The sequence below is a fragment of the Gymnogyps californianus genome, chromosome 1, assembly GCF_018139145.2.
Source record: "Gymnogyps californianus isolate 813 chromosome 1, ASM1813914v2, whole genome shotgun sequence".
Taxonomy (NCBI): Eukaryota; Metazoa; Chordata; class Aves; order Accipitriformes; family Cathartidae; genus Gymnogyps; species Gymnogyps californianus.
The window spans coordinates 24,591,677-24,619,209 of record NC_059471.1 but is presented as its reverse complement, the minus strand read 5'-3'; the positions used below and the strand labels follow the sequence as shown (position 1 = coordinate 24,619,209).

The 27,533-nt window shown below is 42.1% G+C and overlaps 2 protein-coding genes across 2 annotated transcripts in view; one reads left to right on the top strand and one right to left on the bottom strand.

The window, feature by feature from the left end:
- The first annotated feature begins 900 nt into the window (after positions 1–900).
- Positions 901–15,618, top strand: N4BP2L1 (NEDD4 binding protein 2 like 1). The gene is made up of 5 exons (XM_050890646.1): positions 901–1,031; positions 8,853–8,977; positions 9,833–9,921; positions 11,205–11,281; positions 13,427–15,618. The coding sequence occupies exons 1-5, from the start codon at positions 901–903 to the stop codon at positions 13,653–13,655; spliced, it is 651 nt and encodes a 216-aa protein (XP_050746603.1). The 3' UTR covers positions 13,656–15,618.
- A 348-nt stretch (positions 15,619–15,966) lies between these two features.
- The window catches only part of BRCA2 (BRCA2 DNA repair associated), a 42,061-nt gene continuing 30,494 nt past the window's right edge, over positions 15,967–27,533 (bottom strand). Inside the window, exons 19-27 of the mRNA XM_050914158.1 lie at positions 27,335–27,490; positions 25,098–25,242; positions 21,606–21,727; positions 20,326–20,527; positions 19,927–20,093; positions 19,697–19,832; positions 18,775–19,031; positions 17,920–18,072; positions 15,967–16,596 (exon numbers count right to left, since the gene is read on the bottom strand). Coding sequence (XP_050770115.1) covers positions 16,156–16,596; positions 17,920–18,072; positions 18,775–19,031; positions 19,697–19,832; positions 19,927–20,093; positions 20,326–20,527; positions 21,606–21,727; positions 25,098–25,242; positions 27,335–27,490 — 1,779 coding nt within the window. The 3' untranslated portion in view covers positions 15,967–16,155. The remainder of the gene's footprint in view (positions 16,597–17,919; positions 18,073–18,774; positions 19,032–19,696; positions 19,833–19,926; positions 20,094–20,325; positions 20,528–21,605; positions 21,728–25,097; positions 25,243–27,334; positions 27,491–27,533) is intronic.

Sequence of the window (27,533 nt, the reverse complement as noted above, 5' to 3'; positions counted from 1 at the left end):
TGTGTGGTGATCAAGTTAAAGCAGATCGGGTTTTCTTTAGGGGAAATAAATCTTGTTAAACTTTCATATAGTTTCTCATGTGCTAATATGTTTGAAAAAAGTGAGGTTGATGTAGTGAGTGTGATGCACAGGGTCATTTATGCAGTGCAGGGCAGTTACTTAGCTACATCTGCTTGGAACCCTTGTCTGCTTTTTTTAGGGGTGGGTGGGCTGGGGAGGGGGGGTTGACTCCAATAGCTCCATTACTATCAAAAAAGAAAAAAAGAACAAAAAGAAGAAAAAAAAAGATCAGTCCGTATCTGGGGTCCTGTAGCTAGCTCCACTCCTCTGAACTGATTTGATGATTCCCTTTCTGGGATGCCCTGTAGTGCACAGTACCTATGGGCAGCACATGGGACTGAACACTTTCAGCACCGGCTTGTGTTCTCCTGTCTTTGAGAATTTGGAGATTAATCTTGGTTTTAAATAATTAACGACGATATCTTGGGCTAACGTTGCAGGTAGAAAGCTAGTGCCTGAGCCAAACCTGAACGGTTTTGCTGTACGAGCCGCAAATGTCCTTTCTTTCCTGTGTATTTCTCTTTAAGGCAGCTTTCACTTTCACAGGGGAAGAGTCTCGGAAACTTAGGATCCCAAACCCACCCTCCACCGCGGGACGCGAGTTTTCGCCCGCTCCCCGGTCCGTGCGCTCTGCAAGCCGCAGCGGGTGGCGGGGGAGGAATCCCCGGGCCGGGGCCGGGGCCGGGCTCCAGAGCGGCTGCCCCGGGCCCCCCCCGGCCCCGTCCCCGTCCCACCCCGCCGCTGCGGGCCGGGCCCGGCTGCTCCCCCCCCCCCCCGCCTCCCTGCCGGGGCCGCCCTGGCCGGCGCCGCGCCCGGCCCGGCCCCTGGGCCGCCGGGGGGATGGATGAGCGGCTGCTCCGCGCCCTGGGGGAGCTCAGCCTCCAGCCCCTCCAGCCCCCGCGGGGCCGCTTCGGCGGGAGGCTGGTGCTGCTGCGGGGGCTGCCGGGCGCCGGGAAGAGCACCCTGGCCAGGTAAGGCGACGGCGGCTCCGGAGCCCTTTGCCTTTCGCGGCGACGGCGGGTCTCTCCTCCTTTGGCTCCCGGCCGCTCCCCGCTGCCGCGGCTCGGCTCCCCGGCCCCGGCCCCGCTGCAGGGTACGTGTGCCGGGAGCAGAAGCGGTAGAGCGGGGCTCACCCGGTGCGGTGCGGGGAGTAAAGCCGGGCAGGTGCTTCGGGGAGCCCTCTGCCCGCCTGGCCCCCGCTTCGGAGCGGAGAACGGGGAACGCTTGCGGCAAACCGCTGGAAGAAGGCTGAGGCACCCCTTCGGAGCTGGTTTTCGGGCTCGGGAGGGAAAGTGGGAGCCCCGCAGGAACCTCGAATAAGCACAGGCGTTTGGAAACCTCCTCTGTCTTCAGAAATGGCTCAAAGCTTTACTGCTCCAGCTAGCTGTAACTGCTTTCTGGATATACTCCCTATAGGACTGTGTGTGGTGGTGTTCTGAGTGAGCAGTATCAAAAGGGTTGTTCCTAGTAAGATGGACTTATCACCCAAGCCAAGGTGATAGTTGTTATTTCTTCTTGAAAAAGCACCACACTGATGCTTTTTTTTGTGGTTAATCACACAGACAGTAAAGCACTTCCTCTGTCTGACTGTGAAAATTGACAACAACTCTGACGTCTGTTTTCATGATGTCCTGCGCTCCTGGTCAGAGCTGTAGGGGTGTATAAAATGGGCAGCGGAGACCATTCCACTCTCCAACAGCTCCAAGACTGATTAAAAATAGGTGGAAAAACCCAGAGGGAAATGCTGGGAGACGGCACCACAGTCGGTGTGACGCAGCGTAGCCGTAATCCGGTATCACGCAGCCTGGTATCCCACAGCTCCCAGTGCCACCCACTCTCCATCAAAAGAAGAACACTCGCTGTCTTCTTACTCTGCTCGGGTGAGGAACCCATGCTGGGATCACGGGCTGCCACAGGAAGGGCTCTGCTGGGAAAGGTGGCGGCACGAAGCTGTGTGGTACACCGCGTTAGTCTGCAGTTTCCTCTTGTCGGTACAGTCCTTCCTGTCACGCTGTGCCTTCTGCCTCACTGGACTTCTGCAAGACCAAGGTCTTTAATGAACGGCCAAATGCTGTGTTTTTACTGACACCGCAAATACATGTCTCCCTAAGGAGGTCACGTAAGCGCAGGCCCTTCTCCTTCAGAGGGGTTTGGGTCTGCTCGTAGTACAGTAAGAACGTAATGATTTGGGGCCATATTCTCAGGCAATGCAAATAACTGACTCACCTATTTTTTGTAGGTCGAAACACAAGATTAATTATTAATGACAGATTTACAAAATCAGTTGTAAGTATTGTTTCACTTACATGAGATGAACGTTTGAGGAACTTACACTGTTTCTAGCCCCTAGTTAATTGTATCATTGTATCTAACTCTGGTTAATTGTATCATTGCATTTAGCCATTCAGCAGTACGCAGATCAAGGGGCAGCTGTAAAAACAGCATTTAAGTACCTCTCCATTAACTCTGTCCAGATGATGAAAGGCCTGTGCCAAGAAAATTCTGAGATTTGCTATTCCCACATTGTGTACCTTTTGGCATTGGTAAATGCAATGCGCTAAGCAAAGCAATGTTTGCAGAAAATTACTGCAACAAAGCTCAGTGCAAGATCCTACGGGAGGAGGAAGATGTTTGTTTATCTGCAAAAGCCCTCGGTGAGCTTGTTTTACCCATTCAAATTTATTCTCTCAGATTTTATTCACTCACACTATCACAGCTAAATACTTGCAAGCACCGAGATGCATGTGTGTAGATGGTCTGCCCAAAATCAGAGAGGACAAGGACCTTCAGTTGTCCCATCCTCACTTTTTCTTCTGGGTTCCTCTCTGTTGGTGGTGACAGGGTGGGTTTTGGTCAGGCCTGCTATGGCACCTTGCAGCCAGCAGTTTCTATGCTGCCATCTTTTTGCCTCTGCATTTTGCTTACTTGGTGCTCCATCAATCTTAGGCAGGGGTTTTTTGCACATTATTTTCATTTTCCCATTTTGGGTGTCCTTTCAGCTGCAGCCTCTCCCCCTTTTGGAACAAGGGGAAGAAGAAAGGTGTCTGCGGGCCGGTGTGACCCACTGGCCGTCATCCCGCTGTCAGAGCGTGGGTCTTCCAGTGGCCAGTCATCCGTGCTGGGCCTTAGCTGAGTGCTGGCCTTTGGGGAGTGGTAAACAGAACCTTTCCCAGTTTTATTGCTGTTAACGATGTCCTTGCTTGTCAGTGTGTACCACTGTTTTAGTCTTTGCTCTGTTATTTCTTCTGGTGCTTTCACACACACCTCCATTCATTCATTCATTCTTCGTATCAGCCAGTATTTTGGTTACAACTTGTACATCTTTACAATGCTCAGAAGTGTCACGAACCGTGGATGTTATCACTGGTGATATCGCATCCCGGTGATAGCTCCAGCAGAAAGGCCCCTTTTCAGTTCATCACGCAATCCTAGGAACAACCTCGGATCCATGACTCGTTTCCCTGACCTTTCAGTGTCAGCCAGCACTGTTTGGATACAGCTTTGTAAGATTTAGTTATGGCATCTTTGTTAAAATGATTTCCCCATCCCAGTCACTCCCCCAGCTCAGAGCAGCCGACACTGGTACAGATAGATTCAGGTCTGGGTTTCGGATTCTGATAAAGACAGTGAAGGATCCACCTGTGATATATTGAATAGTCAAGGCAGAACGAGGAGTTGGTCTGCTCACCACCAATCTCCAAAGCTTTCCAATTGCTTCACTGTTAAGGATACACTTCCCTGAACCACATATTTAGGTGACCCTAACCATCTCCCTCTAACCGTTCACCGTACGTCACCACCAGCAGAAGTGCGTAGGAGAAGAGGGGCAGCTGGGAGTTGCATCTCCAACAGCCTCCACGAGGCGTGTGTAACACCCTCCTCCTGAACGCGTTCCCCTCGACTTCACAGTACAGATTTCGTGATCAGACCAAGGTAACTACTAAGAAAACAGTTATCTGAGGTGCAGTAGCGGGTATAGCTTCCAAAAATGCCTCCAAAAATCAGATGAGCCACATACAAGCTCATACCTGCTTCCCCAACAGACTCTTTATTGCACAGTAGCTGTATTTCCAGCTCGTCGACAATATCTTGCTGTGATGCACAGCACAAGTGACACGTAACCCTCTAGCAGTTTTGCTCAAGCACTAGGCTGGGCATGATCAAACATGTAACTTTTCAGCCACTGCTGTTGATTTATCACTCGAAATGGGGTCATTCTTGTACTCCCTTATGAAGCACAGAGGGAGCAATCTTCCAGAACAGAAGGGAAAAGATGCGTTGGCACTGAGGCATCACTGCTTGGTGTAATCCGTACCTTCTCCCGTTCTCTCTGCTGCTTTTGCCCAGTTCGTCCCAGCCCCTCCAGCCCTGGGCCAGTCCTGCCGCTGTTACCGGCACCCCGACCTCACTGCTGAATTGCAGCTCTGACAGGGTTCATGGACTTTAGCTCTGCAGCTCCTGCTTCCAGGCAGCAACGCACAGTAAACATTTACCTTTGTATAAAACCGCTTCAGGTGATTCTCCGGAATGCGTTTATCAACTACGACACGCAGCCTGTTGCTTTACAAAATGCAGGCACTGCTCTAAGCTCCGTGGGTGAGACACAAAGGCATGTATGTGCCCTGCCAAGAGCCCAGCGATCGGCTGGCAGGCTCCCACCAGGGCAAAGTCCTCAGGGCACTAGGAGTTGTTAAAACACAGCAGACAGCTGATAGTGCTGGGCATGTGCTCCAGATCTCATAGTTCTGATTTTCTGCTGAAACTAAAGGCTTTTAAACACCACGGGAATGCTTTGTGTTAGGAAGAGTGACCAGAGAAAGTGGTTGCATGGGATAGTACGTACATGTTCTGATCTCTGTTACATTGGAAGTAGCTTGGGAATTTACTGGCTCTGAGATCTGCCCGACATACAATTCTGTTGCCTTCTGAGCACTGAAAATGTTCCTTCTAATCTGCTTACCAGGCTCAAATCAGAAATTAATTTATTTTCAAATTTTCTGATGGAAAAACATGGCAGCCTATGGAATACCATTATGGATTTTTTTCATCTCCAATGATATTACTAGTGATCATGGAGACTTCTCCCAAGTACTCTAATGCATCCAGCTAGTTGAAACACTGAATAATTATTTTGTTGTCTACATATACAGTTAAAATCTGAAATGATTGTTTGAAAGTGCTGAAGATGCTATTTAGAAAAAGGGGACTTAAAAATGGTATAAATCATGGGAACAGATCTTCGGATGAATAATGCAGGAGACTCTAAAGCCACCTGTCTGTTCACTGAGGCAGTTGTGACAGTGCTACTGTGCTCAAACAGAAACACAGCTGCATTTTCAACAGAAAGATTCTCCTTTTTTAATCACAGCAGCCATCATAAATCTGACCAGGGTGAGACAGCAGATGAGTGTGCACCAACACTAGCCAAGACGCCACGTCGTTCAGAAGCACCCTTGCTACCCGGGCTGCCGGTGGGGTTGGTGTGGGCAGGCAGTGAAGCTTGTGCCTCTGCACAGCTCCGTGTCTCCGGGGGCTTCATCTGTTCCCAGGCCCTGCTGGCAGATACATGAAGTTTGCTGCTGTTGTGTCAGAGCTGAAGAGCAGAAGCATCTGAAAGCTTTTTTTTTTTCCCAACTGTATCAGCCAATCTAATGAGATACGGTACCTGGCGTGGAAATCTGCTTTGCCTTGCGGAAGGGGGAAAAAGGATTTGGGGAGATTTATTGCAAGCAGCGGAAACATCCCCCTGTCTCTTCTTATTTTCTTATCCTTTGTATTTTCTGAAACAGCAGCAAACTTTGCTTTAGCAAGATATAGAGCATAACATATTTTGTATCATCTACTGCAAGATAGAGAGCTGTAACACTGTGTAATTAAATGTCCCAAGTAGGCAAATTAATACTGAACCTTTGACAGATACTGCATATCCCAATGCACCACTTCAAGTTCAGTGGCTTTTTTAAAAAATGCAAACATAGCTCATACGTACCCTTTGATCTTGCAAAGAGATTTCGTTTTTCTTCTCCTTAGGATGCTTTACACTTACTGATCTAAAGGCAATGGGTAATTTTCTTTTTACAGTGCTGCTCAAAATGTATTAATTAATAACACTGGTCACAAATCCATTTTGCATAGCTGGTGTATATTTTGCTAAAATATAGGCATCTTTATTGTGTACAGTGATGAGGAGCCTGATGTGATTATGTAAAACCTTTCTTCTAAACCAACTTGTGGTCCTGTGTAGATCATAGGCGGCTTATTTCTCAAGGAACACACTAAAGAGGTTTGGGTGCCCTTTGAAATTATAAGGGACAGAAGAAACAGGATTTTTGTCAGCTTCATGGGCAATAGGGGATTACAGAAAATGGTCGTAAATTTTAGTGTCAGTTTGGTTGTTTTAGAAAGCTAAAAGTTAAAAACAGCAAAATAAGCAGAAGGTAAAACATCTTCTTTTTTCCACTTAATGTTTTCTTATCTTGCTGTTAGTAGGAGTTTGTTTGGTATGTGTATAGCAAATGTGACAGTAATTCATAGTTCTTAGCACATTTTGTGCCATATTTTTCCTCCTTTGAAGCACAAGTTTTACCTACTTTAATTACCAGTGATATGAGGGCAGTAGTCTGAGTTTACAGATAATCACATACTATTTAGATTGCTTAAGGGTTAATAGCAAAGCTCTCATGTGAGTGTGCATACATGTGTTAAAAATTTAGTAAGGTATATGCTAGGAAAATAATTTTTAAAATTTGCACTGGCTGAGAACATTTTTAAAAGAAACACTGAGCAAGAAAAAAAATAATGTTGAGATTTTTATTGATGTGTACAATTTTATGTGCCTATTAGTAGCTAAAGGGACGACACATATTTTAGCACAGTCAATTTTTTAGAGTAGAGATTGTGATGCAGATGGGCAAAGCAGTGGGAAAGGTGAGGTGCTGAATTATAGTGAGAGCTGAGTGTATCAGTTTATCAGCACAAGAGTAACCAGATAAGCATTAGGTGCTCCCATGCTTTTCACGATAAGAATTCTTTGCCTGGGACCAAAATTAAAGCAAAAATAATTTGACTCTTTGCTAACAGTTTGCAACATGACTTTCATTAGATCTGTTTGCCCAGCAGTAATTATGTGAATAAAACATCTCTTTGGAGCTAGAAGATAATGACACGTAGGTGCTAAATGGTACGTAACAGTGGCTGCAGCCCAGTCCTGGCCAGTTCGTCAGCAGTGAAGTCTCTGCTCTCTGGGGCGGTTGCTACCACAGAATAATATTAATTAAACAGCAGATGGTAGAAGTTACAGTGGAGGCGGAACAAAGTCAGAAGCTGATCTTTATTCAGCTCAATGCAAAGTGCAATCCTAGTGAAGAATTGCTGCTAGCAGGCAGATTAGGGTAAAATTGGTACGTAAATGGTTAGGGCAGAGGTAGAGATGACAGAATTAAGCCTTTTCTGTCTGTGTGTCTGGTTTTTTGCCGATAACCTAGAGGCACCCTTTCCCTTGCTGTTGCTCAATTAGATAAAACATTGAGAAATAGTTGTTTTGCAGCTTACGGGGATGGAAGAGAAGCATTTTATCAGGGAAGCTGGAATAAGTCCCAGGGACCAGAGACGGTGTGTGGTGTGAGATAACAGGGCAGCAGCATTCATGTCTGAGAGCCACAAGATTTCTCGATTGGCCTTACTTTCTTTTCCAGAGACGTTTTGGGCCTCAGGGAGACAGCAGTGAGACGATGCCATGGGCTCTCCCTGACTTCTTGCAGAGACTCCCTCCTCCCCCAACACTCCCTTGATTGAAAAAAATAGACAATTCTGTCTATGGACACAAATAACTCTGGATTACACACAAATGGGAACACAATTTTGCATTAAGATTTTTTTTTTTTTTTTTTTTAATGCTCTCTAAGGACTGGCAGAGGGATGCTTCATATTTAAATCACCACATAAGCCAGCACTTCCACCTCCTAGAGCCAGTCACTGTCTGCGAGGCAGCCGGTCAGCTTACGGCAGGACACGCGTCCACCCTCCATGGGCATCCCAGGTCTGAATGAGCATCGCTGTGGGACACACATCAGCGTGAAGAGAAGGGGGATTGCCCTCTGCCACTGACCACAAGACCAGGGGACTGGTTTTATGGATCTGTTGCATTTGGGGCTGCCAATTTAGGCAATTCAGATTCGTTTATAAAACATGTTTAAAAGCTGAAAATAAACAAAAATTATTCAACTCTACGAGAGGACGATTAAGTAAAACAGGGACAAGTGAAAAGCAGAAAGAACCATAAAATTGCAACAAATAGTAAGAAATATTGACTAATCAGATATTTGTTTGCAAATTAAAAAAAAAAAAGTGCTATGTGCTTTGTAGCCAAAAATAGAAAAAAAAAGAACAAGACAAACTGATGGTAATATAGACCATCTTTACTAAATGACAAATCATTTCTCCTGGTTATCTTCAAAAATCTCTCTGTAGCAAAACTCCAATGGTCAAATTGTCTTTTGAGACCAACTTCCATGGGATTAGCAGGTTTGGGTTTGGGTTTTGTTTGTATTTACAATTATACCTTCTCAGATAACTCAGAAAGAAAACTGAATATATTAATATGATTAATATCCTTTCCTCCTATGTGTCCATCTACTGATTACATTACTTTCAGATCGTTTAAGCTGGGATTTTTCAAATGAAGCACTGTGCATATTTGCAGAGCATTCGTATGGCTCTTGATTTAATGGTCTCTATTAAGGGCATGTGTTAGCATATACTAATCCTTCTTTCATCTCTTTTTTTTTTTCCAGACAACTGAAACGTGACTATCCCGGTGCTGTAGTTCTCAGTACTGATGACTTCTTTATCGAAAACGGTGTATACATGTTTGAGCCTGACTTCCTAGAGGATGCACACAAATGGAACCAAAAGAGAGGTGACTGAACTCAATCCAGGGGTTTCACAGAATAGTTTTGCTTTTCAGTCTGTCTTTAAACTCAGACCCCAAAATAAAATATCGCAAAATGGTGTCATACACTGCAGCTCACGGGGTACTGGTTAAAAAAATACATTCACCGCTTCTGATTTTGTTTCTTCTGACTTATAAGAGAGAAATTTATAAATGAAAAAAAGTTGGTGATTATAGATGTTATTTTAGAAAGTAAACCGGTGACTATTAGGTAGCACTGCTGAAGCTTGGTAACAGCAGGTGGCATGCAAATACCAGCCCAGCAGCTGCTCAGTACAGCTGTATGCGCCGCATCCTTCAGACCGTAACTTCTTAGATGTCTGTCCTGACTTGGAAGTGGGTGCTACAGGAGTTAGTGATAGCCAGGAGGAAAACTTGCAAACCTAATTATAAGTTTGAGAATGAAACAACCCAGTTCTCTACTTCAGAGAGAAAAATGTCACATGCTTTTGTGGCTGTGCTCTGAACTCATTTCTAGCAATGAAAAACGCTTTGAGATCCTCTAACAGGGATCTTTTGCAAGTAACGGTCCTTTTCAGCTGTTGTAAATACCTAGTGCTGTGATACCGCTAAGTCTGTTCTACGAGAGGTTCAGCTCCTGCTACTGAGCACAGCCAGCGGCCGCATCCCCTCCTCCAGCAGAGCACCTGCTGGGCACCCACCTCTGCTCACGTTTGGGTGGTAGCTACAAACCCACGTCTGGTGGGGAACCAAGCGTGCTAGCAGTGGGCAAAGAGAAGACACTTTGGGGCTAGTAAGACCTGGCTCGGTCTGTTATTTAATACATGTTAGCTTTACTTAATGTGTTTGTTAACATTACAGCACGCAAGGCAATGAAGAATGGGAAAAGCCCAGTTATTATTGATAATACCAACATCCATGCTTGGGAAATGAAGCCGTATGTGATGATGGTAGGGAAAGCTCTGATTTATTCCTTTTATATGCTCAGCTATGACATTTAAGAGGTGATCTGACTGAAACAGTTCTTAACATGGCTAAAAAGAATTACTTCCATTTGCCCTTAGTTCTCTAATTATAGTTAATGATTGATATTGTGAAGAAGTAGGGGAAGAGGTGCCAGTGTAGTTGTTTTATCTAGTCAGCTACATACCTCAGTGAAGGCAAAATTACTTGAAAAGATTAAGTGTCTTTGAACTTGCCCTGAAACTTCTTGGCGATCAGGATGTCATCCCCTTCCCCAGTAGTGACATGAATGGAACAGTTCCCAAACTATTTGTTGACAAATATATCAGGATATGACTTACAGTTTTAGTTTATGACTTGTGAAAAATACACCATAAAGAGTCTTCAAAGACCCACTGGTGCCTCTTGTCAGGAGTTCTGCCAGAGACGGCAATATTTTTAGTACAGTTTCATAATGTGGCCTGTCTGCTAACATTATAGTCATGCTTCTGTTCTTGGGTTATGGTCTTGTCAGTTAAAAAATTTGGGTCTAAGTATTGCTTGTATGGGAGCACGAAAGATGCAGGAATTAACAGTGGTGCTAGAAAGCCTGGACATGTCACTCCAGCAGCAGTTGTGAATTCTTGTGGGTGAGTAGGAAGCAAGTGAGAGAGCACAGCCAGAGGTGGGCAAGACGGAAAAAGGTCAACAGATTTCCCTGCCTCCTTTCCCCCAAATCAAAACAAAAGCAATCAATAATTGTATTAAATATATATACATACACATGTATATGTATATTTGTGTGTATGTGTGTGTATATATATGTGTGTGTATGTACATACATATATATATACACATACACACACAAATATGTTGCTTTACCTTGAAAAAAAATTGAGGCCTGTAGACTCAGTGGCTGGACACAGCATGAGTGGTAGATGTTGGCCTCACACTCCCAGAAGCTCCAGACTGGCATGGCCAACCTGCGGCTCTTGAACCACCTGTGACTTCCAGAGAGTTCAGGTGTCAGGATGCCATTGCCATGGGCGACGGGGACTGCGGCAATGCTGCGGCAAGTTTTGCTGGAAGACCCAAATCCTTTGATGCAGAAGGAAATGAACTAGCTGGGACTCAGGCCAGCACCTTGATGGGAGTCACGGTTATCCTCCTCTTTCTGGCTCCTGGTACATGACATACATCTCTTAGCCAGATAAAATCTCAGGGGGTCTGGCAGATTGGCTGCTCCTGAGCTCGGCAGCCATACGTCTAAAGCTTCTGTGTCCTTCTTCAGGCACGGGAAAATAGATATGAAGTTATATTCCAAGAACCAGACACACCCTGGAAGTTCAATGTTCAAGAACTGACAAGGTAAGTTTTTTTCTCTTTGATATAGCAGGCAACTTCTCATTTTATTGACGTGCTCTGGGAAAGGTCAGCCCTCTTCCTCTTCATATACCCTAAAAAGTAACCTGGTAAATGACAACAGAAGGATTGTCGTGGAAAATTTCTATTACTCAGTACCTGGTCTGCAGTGAATGCAGCCCTGAAAGAGCCTGACCATGCTGAAGTGAGTCAGGCAGTGGAAAAAGCAACCCCCCTGAAGTGTGTATTTATACTGCAAGCTTCTTGGGGCAGGAACCCTGATTTTCATTCTGTATTTTGAGCAGCACTCCATGTTTGGGCACAAAACCACTTCTAAGCACTACAAACAATAGTCAGACTTTTGTTCTTAAAAAATCTAACCATAACAAAGATTGTCGTGCTGTAGCACGGTGGGATGCTACATTAAGTGTGGTCAGGAAATGGGGTTCTAGAGGATCTTTCTAAAGATCTTAACACGCGCATGCAAAAGGGATACAATGAATGTATCAACTCTGCATAATGTGGTAGGATACAGAGGCAGCCAAACAGAGCTCTAAGTATGTTAGTTTGGTTAGTGGCTGCAGGGTTAATGGTTATATCACAAAAAACTCCATGCAGGCTAATTTTCTAGCCTTTAACCAACTGGCTGTAAACTATGTTACAGCGGCGAGTGCACTCCCATCTACTGGATCCAGAAGCTAACACGCGCTAACCTCCGTGTTATCACAAGAAAACAGGGCACGGGTGCTTCATTCCCACTCATCTATTTCTTTTGTACCAGCTAGGAACTCTACTCAAAAATCAGCACGGCTCCTTCTTGTGCGTGACAGAGACAAAGGGCAGAGGGCCGGGGCGCAGAGCGCTGGCGGCTGCGGGCTGAGGCAGGACATGGCAGATGGCAGCCGATGGCTTGGGGCTGAAGGCAGGCGAGGACATCAACAGCCTCAGCAGTCACCTGCAAGTGTCAGCTCTTGCTTTACCAGCACCAGCTGGGAGCCATTTGTAGGGCATCACTGCAGAGGCAGGTTTTACTGGTAATCATTCATTACAGGCCGAGCTACTCGGTAACTTGTATTTTGTTTCATTAATCATTTGAAACAAGTCGGCTTTGTACAGTAGCACTGTAAAGCTAATTCAAATACAGTCAGTTTGGAGCAGCTCTTTGGCAAATGATTCCGGGACAGCTGAAGGTTGCTTCCAGTCTGGTTTCACATTGTGTCTTTACTGGCAATACAGTTTGTGCCGGCTGCTGGTCCCAGGCACGGGCTGCACATGTGTGTAGGGCACTGGCTGCTGGAGGACCTCGTGCCGGCTTCGCAAGTGGGATGCTGGAGCTGGCAACCTGCTGCGTTACTGTCACCTTAATTCCAGCAGGGAAAAAACACGTTGAGCAATGCAGGATTTGCACAACACGGGGCTTTGAAAATACGGATGCAGGACAAACTTAGATGCTAGATCACAAATCGTGCCTTGTAGAGAGCTAAATGGCAAAACCAAAGATATTCAGAGTTTGCAAACTCACAGACAAGCAGAAATTCCTAGTGGTCTTCGGAAAAACAATTCCCACTAACATGTTGAGAGACTGTGGCTGTTTCTGGTCTATCCAGAAAGCCCTGCATGTTTGAGCATCCTGTTCCCCTCGCTCTCAAACTTGTCATTTACAAATCTGCCCCGGAGCCTGAGCCACATCAGGTATGATTTTTCCCCACTTGTGCTCAGACAAAGCAACAACATTTTTCTGACCTCTGTACTTGTTGATTGTAAGTCAGCGTCTGGGCTATCTACAGCCCTTGTCTGCATTTCTCCAGATTTATAAAAGCTCACCCTGAGGCTAACAAGCACTAAACCCCAGCAATACTCGTATAAAATAATACACAGGTCTTCTACATAGCTCTTTCATTTCAAAGCATTTGTCTAACTTCTTATGTCCTGGCTGCCTGCAAAAATACTTGCGTTACATTTTTCAGCAGTCACAATAATATTTTTAAGAAGTAGGTGGAAGTGAACAATTTGGGAAAAAAGGGCTAGAAATAGATCAGCGGGGACATGGACCGTTATCCTGAACATATCAGGAACCTTAGCAAGCTTAAGATAACCCCTAATACATGGGCAGCTAAATACTTGTATTTTCTGTTAATGTTGACTCTACAGAAGAAATACTCATCACGTCCCGTGGCAAAAGATACAACGGATGAAAGAGCAATACGAGCACAATGTCACCTTCCACAGTGTTCTTCAGTCTGAAAAACCAAGCAGAGGTGAGAGAAGCTCCAGCGGACCAAATGCAGATTACACCATGGGTGCCCATTCCAACCCCCCTCCAGCCTTCTCAAACAGGAGACCTCACGTGGCACGTACAAACAACATGCCATTTAACTGAAGAGGTGGATTCCTCAGTGTGTTTTAATTATCAGGGTATAGAAGTCTCTAGTTTTACACTTTTTTCTAAACTGTTTTTATTCTTGTATTTTTCTACTACATTTCTAAATTACTTTTATTTCTTACAAATCTTTAAATGTCACTGGATTATGGTCTCGCAGCTCTACATGACCGATCTAAGAGCACTATCCCCAGTACAAACTGTACTCCCTCTCATCCCTCTTCCTCCACAAAAATCCATTCAGTGAAATTTACTGGCTGTGCCACACACTTTTGGGGGCTTTTTCTGCATCATGCTCTGTCACTAACAGATAACAATAAATATTCCTAAATTCTCTTTCTTACAGGTCATATGGCCAATTCCTTCTCCAGGCAGCTGTCATTTCTTGCCATTTTAATACTTTCTATCTGGCTGTATAACCTTTCCTATGTTCCCACTCCGTCTTGCCTAGAGCATTGCTTTAAGAGAGGCAAAGTGAATGGTGGAAAAGGTAGCTCTAACAGATTGTAGCAAGATTTGATGCTGTTCCCTATCTGTACTTCTGCTGCCCAGATTCATGCCGGTCTTACCTCGGTTCTATCACAGCCCAACAGCTTCTCCAGCCTGCAGGCAAAACACTTTACACACCAAACTGAGCCCTTTACCTTGCCAAGACATAGGAGTTCAACTGACCCTGAGACAAGTCCATATATGTAGGCTCCTCCAAGGAAACATTAGTGTTAAGCTAGTGCTTGCTAAGTTCTAAGTAGGAATGGGGCTACAGGAGCAGCTCTGAATAGCTGAAGCACAAGGCTACCAAATACCCAAACTAACTCAGAAGTACAAAATAATGACTTAAGAAAGGAGAAAAAAAAAGTTCTTGGAAGGGGAGAAATCAACTCCTACCACTAAGTGCTGAGAAGGCACTGATTGAGGGATGAGTGAGAAAAGAAGCTATCCTGCAGTAGTTTTATCCACATTGTTAAAATTCTGCCGACTATGTCCTCATCAAGAAGCCTCATGAAACATTTTTAAAACTCAGCATTTGTGATGGCAATTTTTTTTAAGTCAGTGTGGATTATTAGGCAGTGCTTATAGAACAGGACAGTAGTGAGTTATTTTGCAGTAGGAAGTGAAGACAGCTCACATGGGACATTAAGAAATATGCATCTAGCAATTAGCAGACAGAGAAGTATAAGAGGTATGAAGAAATACACCGTTTCTGGGCAAAAGCCAAGCTGTCTTCAGGACACAGTAGATGTATGAGATTGTGAACTAGGGGGCCTAGGGAGCCTGGCTCTGCAGTATTGCACAAAGGTTTACAGAACTATCAGCAAGCTTGTGTCAGCCCATCGCAGTTCTCCGGTCCTGCTACAATGTCCAGCTTGGTGACAGAAGCCACCCCCAGCTCAGCACCTGAGCCAAGCGAACGGCACAGGACCCCAAAAGGTTGCTGAGCAGGAGCTGGCGGTCTCAGTTCTGAAACATCATCCCTTCTTTGACCCATGCGTGGTGGGAAGCAGCAGGGCAAGGGGCAGCCTGACAACAAACTAGCTCGAATGTGGAGTTGGCAGCCGGTCTAGCAGGACTGTTTCCCTCTCCAGTGGAGAAACTCCAATTCTGAGAAGCTTCACCTGTTGAAATTAATGGGAACAAAGTAATGAATTCAAGTACTCACTCACTCCCAGCAGAAAGACCTCGTGATGAAATCAAAGAAAGATCTGATTATCTTTCCTGATGCTGTGGCCTCAAGTGCTTATTTAAGGAGGAGTAGCTCAGAAACACTAACCAAGCATCTATCATTAATACCTTTGTATGGCATTTTGCTACGAATCAAATAATCATAGCTGTTCCCTAAAACTCCTTTAGCGCTATATGGAAAGTTTGAGGGGAAAAGTACAAGAACTGTGCCAGAATTACAGAGCAATATTTCAGAATTAAAGTGTTATGTTTGGTAACAATAAACTTAAAGAATTGTTTATTTTGCCCTGTGCCACTTCTGATAGCCAAACAACTATTCTAATACTGCAGAGGGTAACAAAACTGGTTGCTTTAGACTGAAACAAATATCCTGCTGTAATTTAAGAATGCATCAGAATCAAAGCAATGGCTTATAAAATGTCATCAAACCTTCAGCCACACCGATGCTATTGTATGATACATGTTTGTGAGAAATGTATAATTACTCAACTCCAAATTATTTTGCAGATGAAATGTCATTTCATGAGTCTTTGTTTTTGTAATACAGCTTTATTAAATACAATCAGGATTTAATGTACAAAGTGTAAAAATAATTTGAATTTGAAATATATACAATACTGTACATGTGGATTTAGTAGCATTTTCGGGATTTTTGTCCTTGTAGCATTCTGCGGGCTGGGAACGAGTCCTCAGGTTCCTTTGGGTCCTTCTGAAGAGCCTCAGCTACTTCAGAACTGCTTTTTGATGAGTTATTTGCTTCTCCATTAGACCTGGAACTATTTTTGGGTGAAAGATAAATAGTAGCTATTGTACTGCTGTTTTAATTTACATAATCAATCTTCTTTTCTTCTGGTAAATTATGCATGAGTGCTTGTGTATTAATCATTGCAAGTTCTTCATCAGCAACCAAGTCATTCTCAGGAAGATGGACAGTTTCTCTCCATTTTCTACAGGGGGTGACATGACCAATATTCTGATTTGTTTCTTTTGATGACTTGCTGTGCTGTAAACCCAAACTTCGTGGAGGCTGAAATGCTTTTTTTAAAGATGGAGAAATTATTGAACACATTGGTGTCAGTGGTGGAGGGGCAGGTATGCAACTGAGGAAGTCCATAGCTTTTCTCTTTTTGCTGGTTTTGGGATGGTCTTCATTAACTGTAGCAGATGAAGGCGTTTTTGCTGACCCTTGTGTGACAAGTTTCATATTTGGTGTGCTAGTTGACAAAGGGCTTGGATGCTTTATTTGAATTTTAGAAGAGATCTAGTTAAAAAGAGATAAGTTTTATGTTGAATAGAATGTTCTATTTCATTAGCTTCCTCAATTACTTCCACAAAACAGGGGGAAAAAAAAAACCTGATACAAAAATGCTATGTCATCATGTCATCATTCGTGTCCAACTTAACTTTAGTTTGATATGTTCTGATGGTGACTAATATTATTCTTTCAAGTATTGATGCTTGATAAATCACTATTTACATGTACAGTAAGACAGCACATTTACATTCCGTTTCTGAGATCTAAGCTAAATGTATGGGAATTTTTCTGTGCCAGATGGTAAGAAATCAAAGCACCTATAAAAAGGAGTTAAGTCTTCTACTGCATCGGATATATCTTCAACAGGTTGTCAAATAGGGAAAAACAAGGAAAAAATTTTGAAGAAAAAAGGGATGGAATATAGACCAAAAAACTTGAAGATAACAATACACACAAGATAGACGCTGCACAGCAAATTATTCAAACATGCTTAACTTGAGAATACCTTTAATGTCTCATTTGTTTTAACTTGGTTAATGTATTTAATAAACGGATATAAACTAAACCTTCAGAATTAAATATTAGCGCTCCCTCTGAAATAGAAAAGGATGCCTTATAAGCTTAAATTGAGTCCCCAGGAATTGGTCTCACATCAGGGTGTTTCCACCTGCCTCGCAACCAGTGGCAGGAAAAATTTTTGTTCTGACTGCACTCAGTACTCCACATCAGGAACAACTTGCCACCAGCAGCCTTCATGGGAAACTTGAGTACTATTTAACTCAATTTTTGTCAAGACTGCTATAAAGTGTAAACATTTACTAGGTGATACCTCTTCCCTTTTAAATCCTGGAAACAGCGAACAATATCTAGGAAAAGACAACCAGGAGGTAAATTCTCTAAACAAAGGCAGGAACTGCAGAATGCCGTGAAAGAAAAATTTACAGATCAAGATTTTTCCCTCCGGTGACATCCATGTCAGGTAATCTTCACAGTGGGACCAAGGAAGTGATAAATCATCTACAGGGAAAGGATGATTCATTTTACTCATAGAAAATTCAGAATATTTAAAATATGCTGTGAAAACACAGGCCACAATGGGAGGTTTTCATGTACTGCTTGGAGGAAGAATAGTCTCACAGTTCCTCCTGGGGAATACTCCCAAACCCACACACAGAGAAAGCTTCTAATCAGCTTGCATTGCCCTGAAGAGAACGTATGGAGTGGACTGAGAAGTGAGACCATTCACCACAGCTATCAGTATAAAACTTGCTTATATCCTTACTGTATGTACTGTCAGGATAAACACAATATTAATTACCAGAGGCTTACCAAACTTTTATCTTCTGCATAAAGACCTGAGTTGCAGGAAGGAGAGGGGCATTCCAAGCCACATCTTTTAGTTAAACTGGGTGTAAATGAGAGATTTCTTCGTAGCAAATTCATCAATTTACTTTCTGCATCAGAGCAAAAGGAGGCCACATTCTATAAAGGAGAACAGTTTACAATGCAGAACAATTGTTTTTCAAATTGTGTAAGTACTATATGCTCACAAACAAAGTATTTAGGACTGTTTTCTTATCATAATCCCACTAGAAGTTTATTTTATATCAAACCAACAACTTAGAAGACTGCTACACTTTCTGTGGAGGGAAATATCATACCTTCCTTTTATTGTTAACAAGAAAAAAATCCTTTTGTATTTAAACTTATTTTTCAGTAAGAAGTGAGAACGCATGACCAAGACATGCTATTTAGCATAGCTAGAAAATTGAAATAATAAATAAAATAAACAATCCGATACTGAATATGTTCAGCTGAGCAAGACAGTAAATTTCAACTTTTGAAAGGCTAGAGCCAAACTGTCCATGCCAGATTCCCTATTGACAAGTACAATATTTTTTGCTAGCCAGAGAAGATTGTGGCATGTCCTAAAGACAGTGTTTGTTGAGCTGAATTTAAAAAAAAAAAAAAAAAAAAATCAAAAGACATTCAACTGGTGATACATAGAGTCCTCCAGGAAAAGTGCATTAACACCTTACTCCATCTCCCAGAAAATCCCCTCAATTTCAACATTATGTGCATCACTTGTTTTGAAGATTTATTAGTACTAACGGACTTTTTGGTGATGAATGTAACACAGCAGTAACTAAAATTAATCATTAAACTAAAAATCTACAGATTTACCTCTATCGTACTTCTCAGTTCATTAACCTTCTCTTGAAGATAGCTTTCCTTTGGACTGGCTGAGAATACAGAAAGATCTCCAGCCAAGAGCATAGGAATTTCTGATCTGAATTCAGATTGCCACTGAAGGTTGCTTGCAGAAATGAACGAACAGCGGACAACTACATCTTCAATAGCAAAGTGTCTGAGATCCGTCCAGATCTTTATTGCCACTAAATTATAGCTTTCATCAGATAAGTACACCATAGTAGTGGAACCTAAAGGCAAGAAAAAAATTCTGAATTAAACCTTAAATCTTTAAGTAAAGGTTGATTACTGCAATTTGTATCTATAAAAGTCACACACATCTTGAAAGAGAATTGATAAATGTAACATGGCAGCCTATCTGCATGGTAACAGATGTTTCATGCTTCATTCGTATTCTACACCATCTCCTTACTGATTACAGAAAACAACTCCAAGTCTGTGTTCCAGTGCTTAAAAACCAATACTCCTATGGTGCTTTTCCTTTTTATTCAGAAGATTATCCACCTGTCCCTACCCCTGAGCTCCAGTGCCTGCATTCCACTCATTCTATGACACTGTACACAAAAGAGGGAGCTCACATACATGCACGATGGTACTTCTGCAGAGGCTGAACACAAATGTGAGAACTTACATCCACCATTTATGGAAAAAAATAAAGAAAAGCTTCTCTTGAGCTTAGATCCTCCCTTACTAAATTCTTCCTGAGCTAATAAGCGAAGACAGTTTTTCTTTAGGAAAACGGAATAATCTGCCAGCGTTTCATGGTGATGGGCTATATTAGCAGGTTTTCATAGGCCTGAGATGCAGGTACAACACCAAGATCATTTTGACTTTAGAAATAAAAAAAATCTAGTGCTTATTCAACGGGAGGACATGAATGTGGTCCACAACATACCTGTTCTGATAACAGAAACTACAACTCCGACTAAATCAACTTCAGCACATGGTGGCTGAAAAGAAGGATCTGACAAACTGGTGAATTTTAGAGCCTTTCTTGGAAAGAAAAGCTGTACCAGCATCTCCTGTGATACCTGAAGAAACACAAGATGTTAAAGTATTTACAACACACTTATATAGACTGTGATACATTTTAATGATACATTTTTATGCACTTAAAGCACTTACTGATAGCTGTAGATACTGAGTTTTCTTTGTTGCTGTTAATTGTATGTTAGTTGAGTTTGATCTTCCTTTGGACTGTGATGTTGACAGCTGGTAGATTCTGTACCGACTGCCTTCCTTTAACAATGAACAAACATCTAGCAGTGGACGCCAGATAGTCAGTAGAACTCCTAACAACATCAGATTAGGATATATTAGCTGTGCAATACTAATTTGAAGGCTTTTAAACAAAATAAATCCACAACACTCCCTCCCACCCAAAAGCCCTAAACCAAAAACCAAATAAAACTGGAAATATTAACATGCAAGCTAGAATACTGTTGGGAAACTTCAAATCTACCTGCTATGTTGGCCAGTTACCACGTTTAGATAAAAGTTATTTATAATTTTCCAAGTACTAACCTTTATGTCTTTCTTGCTTTCTGTAGTCTACCACACATAATCTCCATACAGTAGACACATCTCTTTTGGAACAACCATTTTCTTCCTGTTCTGCTGACTCTAAAGCCTTCTTGAATTCTTCCTGTATCTGAGTTTGCTTTTTATCATTCATCAACTGCCTGTGAGCATTCAAAGCTTTTAATTGGTCTTCACTGAGATACCCCTATAACCAAGAGAAAATGTATTTAGTATCTTCTTCATTAATTAAAAAAATTCTGTCAAGATTTTTAGATAGCCTCTTTAAGTGTTCATCTGTTACAAGCAATTTATTGTTCAACTGATACACTACTAGGACTTGAAATGAGGTATGTTAACACAACAGGAGTCACCAGTCTTGACTGGTACTCAGCTGGTGCTCCATTGTCTAAGTATTACATTACACACTATTCTTATGTGATAATTAGTGAGAAGCCTGCTTAAGAGTGCATAACTAAGGTGAATATGTAATATAAGACATGCTTGCCTGTTTCATAAGAAGAAATATTAGAAAAAAAATTCTGTAAGAAGAAAAGAAGAGTTGCACCTCTCAGCAGGCTGCTACCTCTGAGCTGACACAGTGATTTACACTAAAATGCATCAGGAGTGTTACCTTTCTGACCAAGCCTTCAAAATCCAGATGCCTTTACATGTAGCACCACAGATATTCATAACATTTTATCAAATAAAGTCGCAGATCGTATGGCTTTACGACAGTCAAGGACCCTGACTTGCAAAAGCTGAAGCATGTATTTAATTTTTAACAACTGGCAGGGACTAATCACCTGCATCTTTATTAATAAAGGCATAAACACTTAAAAAGTTGCGATTGAATTGGAACAGGGAATGAAGAGAACAATAACAATATAATCATTCAAACACTTCAGTGAAGAGCATGCAAGAATAAGTGTGTGAAACTCAAGGCTTATGAGATGCATTTAATTTTCATATACGCAAGACAAAGCAAAGTAATAAAGTTACAAGTAACGTTAACTTTTAATTGTGCTATATCCTGGATTTTTGTATCAAGAGACAACAGCATTCTGTTTTGCAATCCAATATATTATTAATTTATTTCAACAAGCCTTCGTTAAAATATTTTCAAAATTTTTAATCTTAATTTATTTAGCATTAAGCATGCTGTAGAAAATCTCAAAAGGCAGCAAAAATAAATAGTAATTTAATGGTTGATTTCAGCAGGAGGTACTAAATTGTAAATTATTACACAAGCATTTCAAAATTAGCCCAGTAGGATCAACAGTTACCTCCATATAACCGGGATCAGATGCATTCTGAATTGCTTCATAAAGTTCTGCACCATCTTGCAAATTACGGATTTGCTGTCTTGTGACTATGCGTGATCTCAGTGTTCTTCTGCTAGTTCTCTCTGTTGAAAAAAAGCCATTATGTTGAGTACAACCAATACCCTTTAAAAGTGAAAGAAGAAATTATTAGGTAAGAAGCATGGTAGTACTTAGGCCTTGCCAGAATAAAAATACAAACCACTTCTATATAGGAACTGATACGTGTGTGTATATACATATATATTAGGAAAATACAAGCAGGAAAAAAATCTCATTTATTTAAATACAACATAGATTAGAATATTATATAAACTTTGGGGAAGCCAGTATCAGTGTCTGCACTTAGGAGAGGGTGGGAGACTTGACGGGCTGCCACAAAACTTCATCAATACCTGACCATGTTTTCTGTATGTCTGTCACTTCCTCTTTCTCTCATACAGCAGAAAAGCAGTAACGTCTCAAAGATACCAAGATCTGGGACAACAGGTGACCACAGACCTGCACATCAAGCCTCCTTAGGACACCAGCCAAAAGCCAAGTTAACTTCATTACATTAAACTATTACCCTCTTAGGTAAGTCATTTTGCTGCTAGCATTTTGATGAATTCCTTCAGCGTAGTAGACTCCAGTATAGACAAGTTTACTAGTCAAACATAAAACAACACAATGAGGTGACTGATATGTGGAAGTTCACCTCAGTGAAGTTAAGAATAATAAAGCAATCTCTGATTTCAACTAAGAATTCAGTGGTGGTCTTTTTAGGGTTTTTTTGTGTTGGGTTTTTTTTTTGTTTTTTGTTTGGGTTTTTTTTTTAGGGTATGGCTTTATTTGCCTTTTCCTTGTTATTTGTGAGGGTCTCCAGGTTCTGAGAAAGCAGTTAGAGAACATCTCAGTGTTACAGATCACCACGAGAAAGACTTATGGAAAGGCAGAGGCTACCCGGGTTGTAGATACGACCCTGTGAAATTTGAACTGCACAGGCTACTGTTAGTGATGGAATCCTATCTGTTCCTGGAAAAAAAACAACAAAACACCAAACCAAAACCAACAAAAACTCCTCCCAAAAAACAGACCAGAGTATCAAGGCAGCTGGAATCCATAATCAGTGTGGCAAGAATCCTTAATACCCTTCCTCATTCCAGTTTAGCTGAGTCAAACCTAAGGGGAAGCAACACATTTCTGGTGCAGCAGTGAGCTTCATGAAGGTGTAGCAATCAGCAGCCAGCTGCGGCACTTAGAGCAACAGCAGACCTGAAACTACTGCTAGAAATCACTGGCAGAGGTGTGCAGTGTCATCCCATATACAGAATCGGAAAACAGTTGAAGTTAGAAGGGACTTCTAGAGATCATCTTGGCCAACCCTCCTGCTCAAGCAGGGTCACCTACAGCAGGCTGCCCAAGACCATGTCCTGTGAGCTTTTGAATATCTCCAAGCATGGAGATTTCACAGCCTCTCCAGGCAACACTGTCGGTCACCCTCGCAGTGAAAAAGGGTTTCCTGATGTCCAGAGGGAACCTCCTGTGTTTCGGTTTGTGCCCATTGCCTCTGGTTGTGTCACTGGGCACCGCTGAGAAAAGCCTGGCTCCATCTTCTCTGCACCCTCCCTTCAGGTATTTATGTACATTGATCAGATCCCCCTGAGCCTTCTCTTCTCCAGGCTGAACAGTCCCAGCTCTCAGCATTTCCTCCTATGCCAGATGCTCCAATCCCTTAAGCATCTTCATGGCCGTTTGCTGGACTCTCTCCAGTACGTCCAAGTCTCTCTTGTACTGGGGAGCCCAGAACCGGACACAGTACTCCACATGTGGCCCTACCAATGCCAAAGAGAGGGGAAGGATCACCTCCTTAGACATTCTGGCAACGCTCCTCAACTTGTCCACCAGGATCCCCAGGGCCTTTTCTGCAAAGCTGCTTTCTAGCTGCACAGCCCCAAGCATGTACAGGTGCATGGGACTGTTCCTCCCCAGGTGCAAGATTTGCACTTCCCTTTGTTGAACTTCACGAGGTTCTTGTCAGCCCATTTCTCCAGCCTGTTGAGGTCCCTCTGGATGGCAGCACAATCCCCTAGTGTATCAGTCACTTGTCCTAACTTTGTATCATCAGCAAACCTGCTGAGAGTATACTCTGCCCCATCATCCACATCATTAATGAAGATGTTAAAACAGGACTGGACCCAGTGTTGATCCCTGGAGTGCACTGCTAGTTACGGGCCTCCAAACAGACCTTGTGCCACTGATCACCACCCTCTGGGCCCAGCTGTTTAGCCAGTTTTCAATCCACCTGACTGCTCATCTAGCCCATGCTTCATCAGCTTCTCTATGAGGATCTTAAGGGAGACAGTGTCAAAATCCTTACTGAAGTCAAGGTATACAACATGCACTGCTCTTGCCTCATCTACCCAAGCCAGTAATTTCATCACAGAAGGTTGTCAGGTTAGTCAAACATGACTTCCCCTTGGTGAATCCCTGCTGACTACTCCCAATCACCTTCTTGTCCTTCGTGTGCCTGGAAATGGTTTCCAGGATTAGTTGTTCCATCACCTTCTCCGGGATCAAGGTAAGGCTGACTGGCCTGTAGTTAGTTCTCTGGGTCCTCCTTCCTGTCCTTTTTGACGACAGGAGACACATTTGCTTTCCTCCAGTCTTCACGCACCTCTACCAATCACCATGATCATTCAAAAAGGATCAAGAGCAGCCTCACAAGGACATCAGCCAGCTCCCTTAACACTCATGGGTGCATCCCATCAAGGATCACGGACTTGCGTATGTCCAGTTTGTGTAAGTATTCTCTAACTTGATCCTCTTCCATCAAGAGTATGTCTTCCTTGCTCCAGACTTTCCCCTGGTCTCCAGGGCCTGGGATTGCTGGTATTGCTAGTTAAGGCTGAGGTGAAAGAGGCATTCAGTAACTCAGCCTTCTCCATGTCCTGCGTCACCAGGGTCCCTGTCCCATTTAGCAGCTCCACTGACCTCAGTATCTCTACAGTCCCGCAATGTTTGTAAGGAAAGATGCTCAGTGCTCAGTCTTGGTATTCAGGTCTACTGAGATACATCCTAAGCAGTGCCCATCTCTGGGTGAAATCTTACAGTGTCAGGTCTGTGAAGAGAATGGAATTAACAATTCTACAATTTTGTAGCACTTTCCTGAGCATCATCTCAATGGCAATTTTTTTAGTAGCCTGGCTACTAACACATTCAGGAAAAGTTTCCTAGATAGCTGAAAAGCCAAACAAATAAGCATATAACTGTTTTGTACTGAAAGGTCTTGATACATAGAAAGTAAAAAACCTAAAACAATACAACACAAAAACAACAACAAAGAAAACAACCCAACAACTTATCTCTGCTTCTCTATCACCAGAGAAGTTTTTGCCAGTTTCTTTAAACTCTTCTGTAAATGCCAAAGAATTTTTTGTGTTCTGACTACATGTTCTGAAACAACACAAGCTTTACCTTCATGCTTTTCATATTCTGCTTGGATTTTTGCAAACAGAGCTTCCAGTTTCTTTTGTTGATCCTCTGCATGCTTGACAGCTTCCCTTTCTTCAGCTCGACTGTTACGAAACACATATGAACCAGCTGATGTCTTTTCCATCCACTGAAATAAAAAGATTCAAACAAAAAATAGACTTTCTTTTAATTTTTAAACTCATCTGTCTTTCTTCTAATACTCACTGTTAAGCAAAAATACTTTAAAAAATGAACAGGCAGTAGATTGTAAGTTCTTTCAGTATAATAGATATAAGGCAAAACCCCACAGCACTGGTTGGTAAATCTTCACTTTAAACAGACAAAATGGAGCAGTAGACAAAACCACATGATTTAACAGCTGAAGAAACCATAGCTTATAGTAATAGGTATCAGTGACTTAATTTAGAAGATAGCTGGATCCCACTGGTAGATACATTAAGATACAAACCAAACTCAATGCTTAAAAATATACCAGCATTCTATACCAACTGCATTCTACCCAATTTGTCTTTCCACATCAACTGTACTGTCTGTTTTAACATGCTAGATTAGATACTGTAAAAGAACTATGATGTTCTGCAGATGGTCTTAAACTTTTTCTGCCTGAAATGGTTCCATAGGACTACAGCCTTGTCCACAACCCTGCCGGAACTGGCTTGCCTGATTTGAAGAGGTGAGCAAGCCAAACAAAAAGGTCACTGCTGCTGAAAGTGGTCCCTTCCCTTCCTCTTCACTGCACAGTCCCATCTTCTCCCTTGCACTGGCTTTAGCACATATCTGACCTCATCAGACCACATCAGTTTGTTAATTCAATAGACAGCAGTTTGTTGTGGTGGGGTTTTTTTATTATTATTTTAGTGAATTAAATTAGCTAAGCAACAGGATCGGGTGAGCTCCAGGTTTAGCACAGAGAAGCAGCAAGAGAGTATAGTGAGAGGAGGATGAGGCAGGGTTGAAGGACTAATCCTTATGAGGAAGTGAATTGTTGAAATAGGCTCTGCCTGCCTCATTAACTGCATGCCATGTATTTCCTGCACTATTCAGTTTGACATCTTTAATTAGGGTTATGTGATTCCTACTCTCCTTGACTCTTGAGGTAAAAAGGAGACAGACAGTCCAAGTCTTCCTATCATTTTGGTATGTTTGAGCAAGAGTCTCAGTGTTTTTAAAAAAAAAAAATCTACATCAGCACATCAATCTCCTGATATAGTGAGATACAAAGCACCACTTTCCTCCCCAGCCTGGAAGCCATTTACTGTGATGCGGTTACAGATTACAGCCCCCTTTCTGGGACCTAAATAAATGTTAGTTCTATCAGGCAGTTCACATAGTAAGTGCTGCAACTTCCTCCACTAACGTAATGATCTAAATATCAAAGTAATGATCCAAACCAAATATTGCTGTTACCTTTGCAGAATTCATTCTACATGAACCAACAGTTGTACAACACTTCAGAAAGAAAGCAATGAAAAAAAAAAGCCCTATATGTATGTGCCAAGTGTAACATACTCTGAGAAAAGTTAACAAAATCTGAAAGTTGTATCCTGGTTAAACTGTTAATGTTAAGAGGATTGATTACTAACAAAAATATTGTTTCTTTTTGTAGTTGATATTGTTATAAAAGCAAGTAGTTAAAGTGAAGTCTGACCATATTTAAGATGTCTGGATATCAAGTGGTTTTTAAAAGATCTTAATTCTATTTTACACCATAATCACATTGTATTTTCAGTAATATTTTAAAATAATACATTTTACACAATATAGCCAGCTACATGTAAGAAAAAGTAATCTTACTAATGGTTATAAATATTTAACTTCTTTGCAGGGATATGTACGTTAATAATAGAAAAAATTGGGTTTCACTTCTACTTGGAGTTGAAACTGTCAATGTTTTTTTCTCCTTTAAAACAAGTGCTGTGCTTTTTAGATTACAGAACTGAAATTCAATTATTTCTGGCTTTTTGAAGCTGAAAGCAAAGCCAACTAGAAGATACTGAATGCAAACTCAAATTCTTCTTACAGTAGGATACTCCAGTCCTGAAATATTAAATACAGGCACACTGCAAGAACCACTCCTGTTCATTTTACTCATAGTAATACCTTTTCTTAAATTTTTTAGCGCTCTATATTATGTCTGATTTGAGGAATGATATAGCAATTAACTAATATAATTTAGATCTCATAGAACCTGTTAGATTCATAAAATACTTATACCATACCTGAATAGGATAAGTTCTTTGAATAACTACATCAATACACCCCACTGCACCACCCTCACTGTAAAGCGATGACAAAGGCAAAGGAAAAGGTCTGGGATCCCGATGAAATCCTAGTTTTGCATGCCATCGTGCACATCGAGTGCTGTTCGCTGAAATCTGAATAAGTTAAACGTTGAATGATAAACTGTCACTGATTGGT

Bases quoted from the DNA above. Each gene is read 5' to 3' on its own strand.
- N4BP2L1 (XM_050890646.1), top strand. From the start codon at position 901: ATGGATGAGCGGCTGCTCCGCGCCCTGGGGGAGCTCAGCCTCCAGCCC. The intron at 1,032-8,852 runs GTAAGGCGACGG...TTTTTTTTCCAG, and splicing joins GGGAAGAGCACCCTGGCCAG to ACAACTGAAACGTGACTATC. The intron at 9,922-11,204 runs GTAGGGAAAGCT...GTCCTTCTTCAG, and splicing joins TGAAGCCGTATGTGATGATG to GCACGGGAAAATAGATATGA.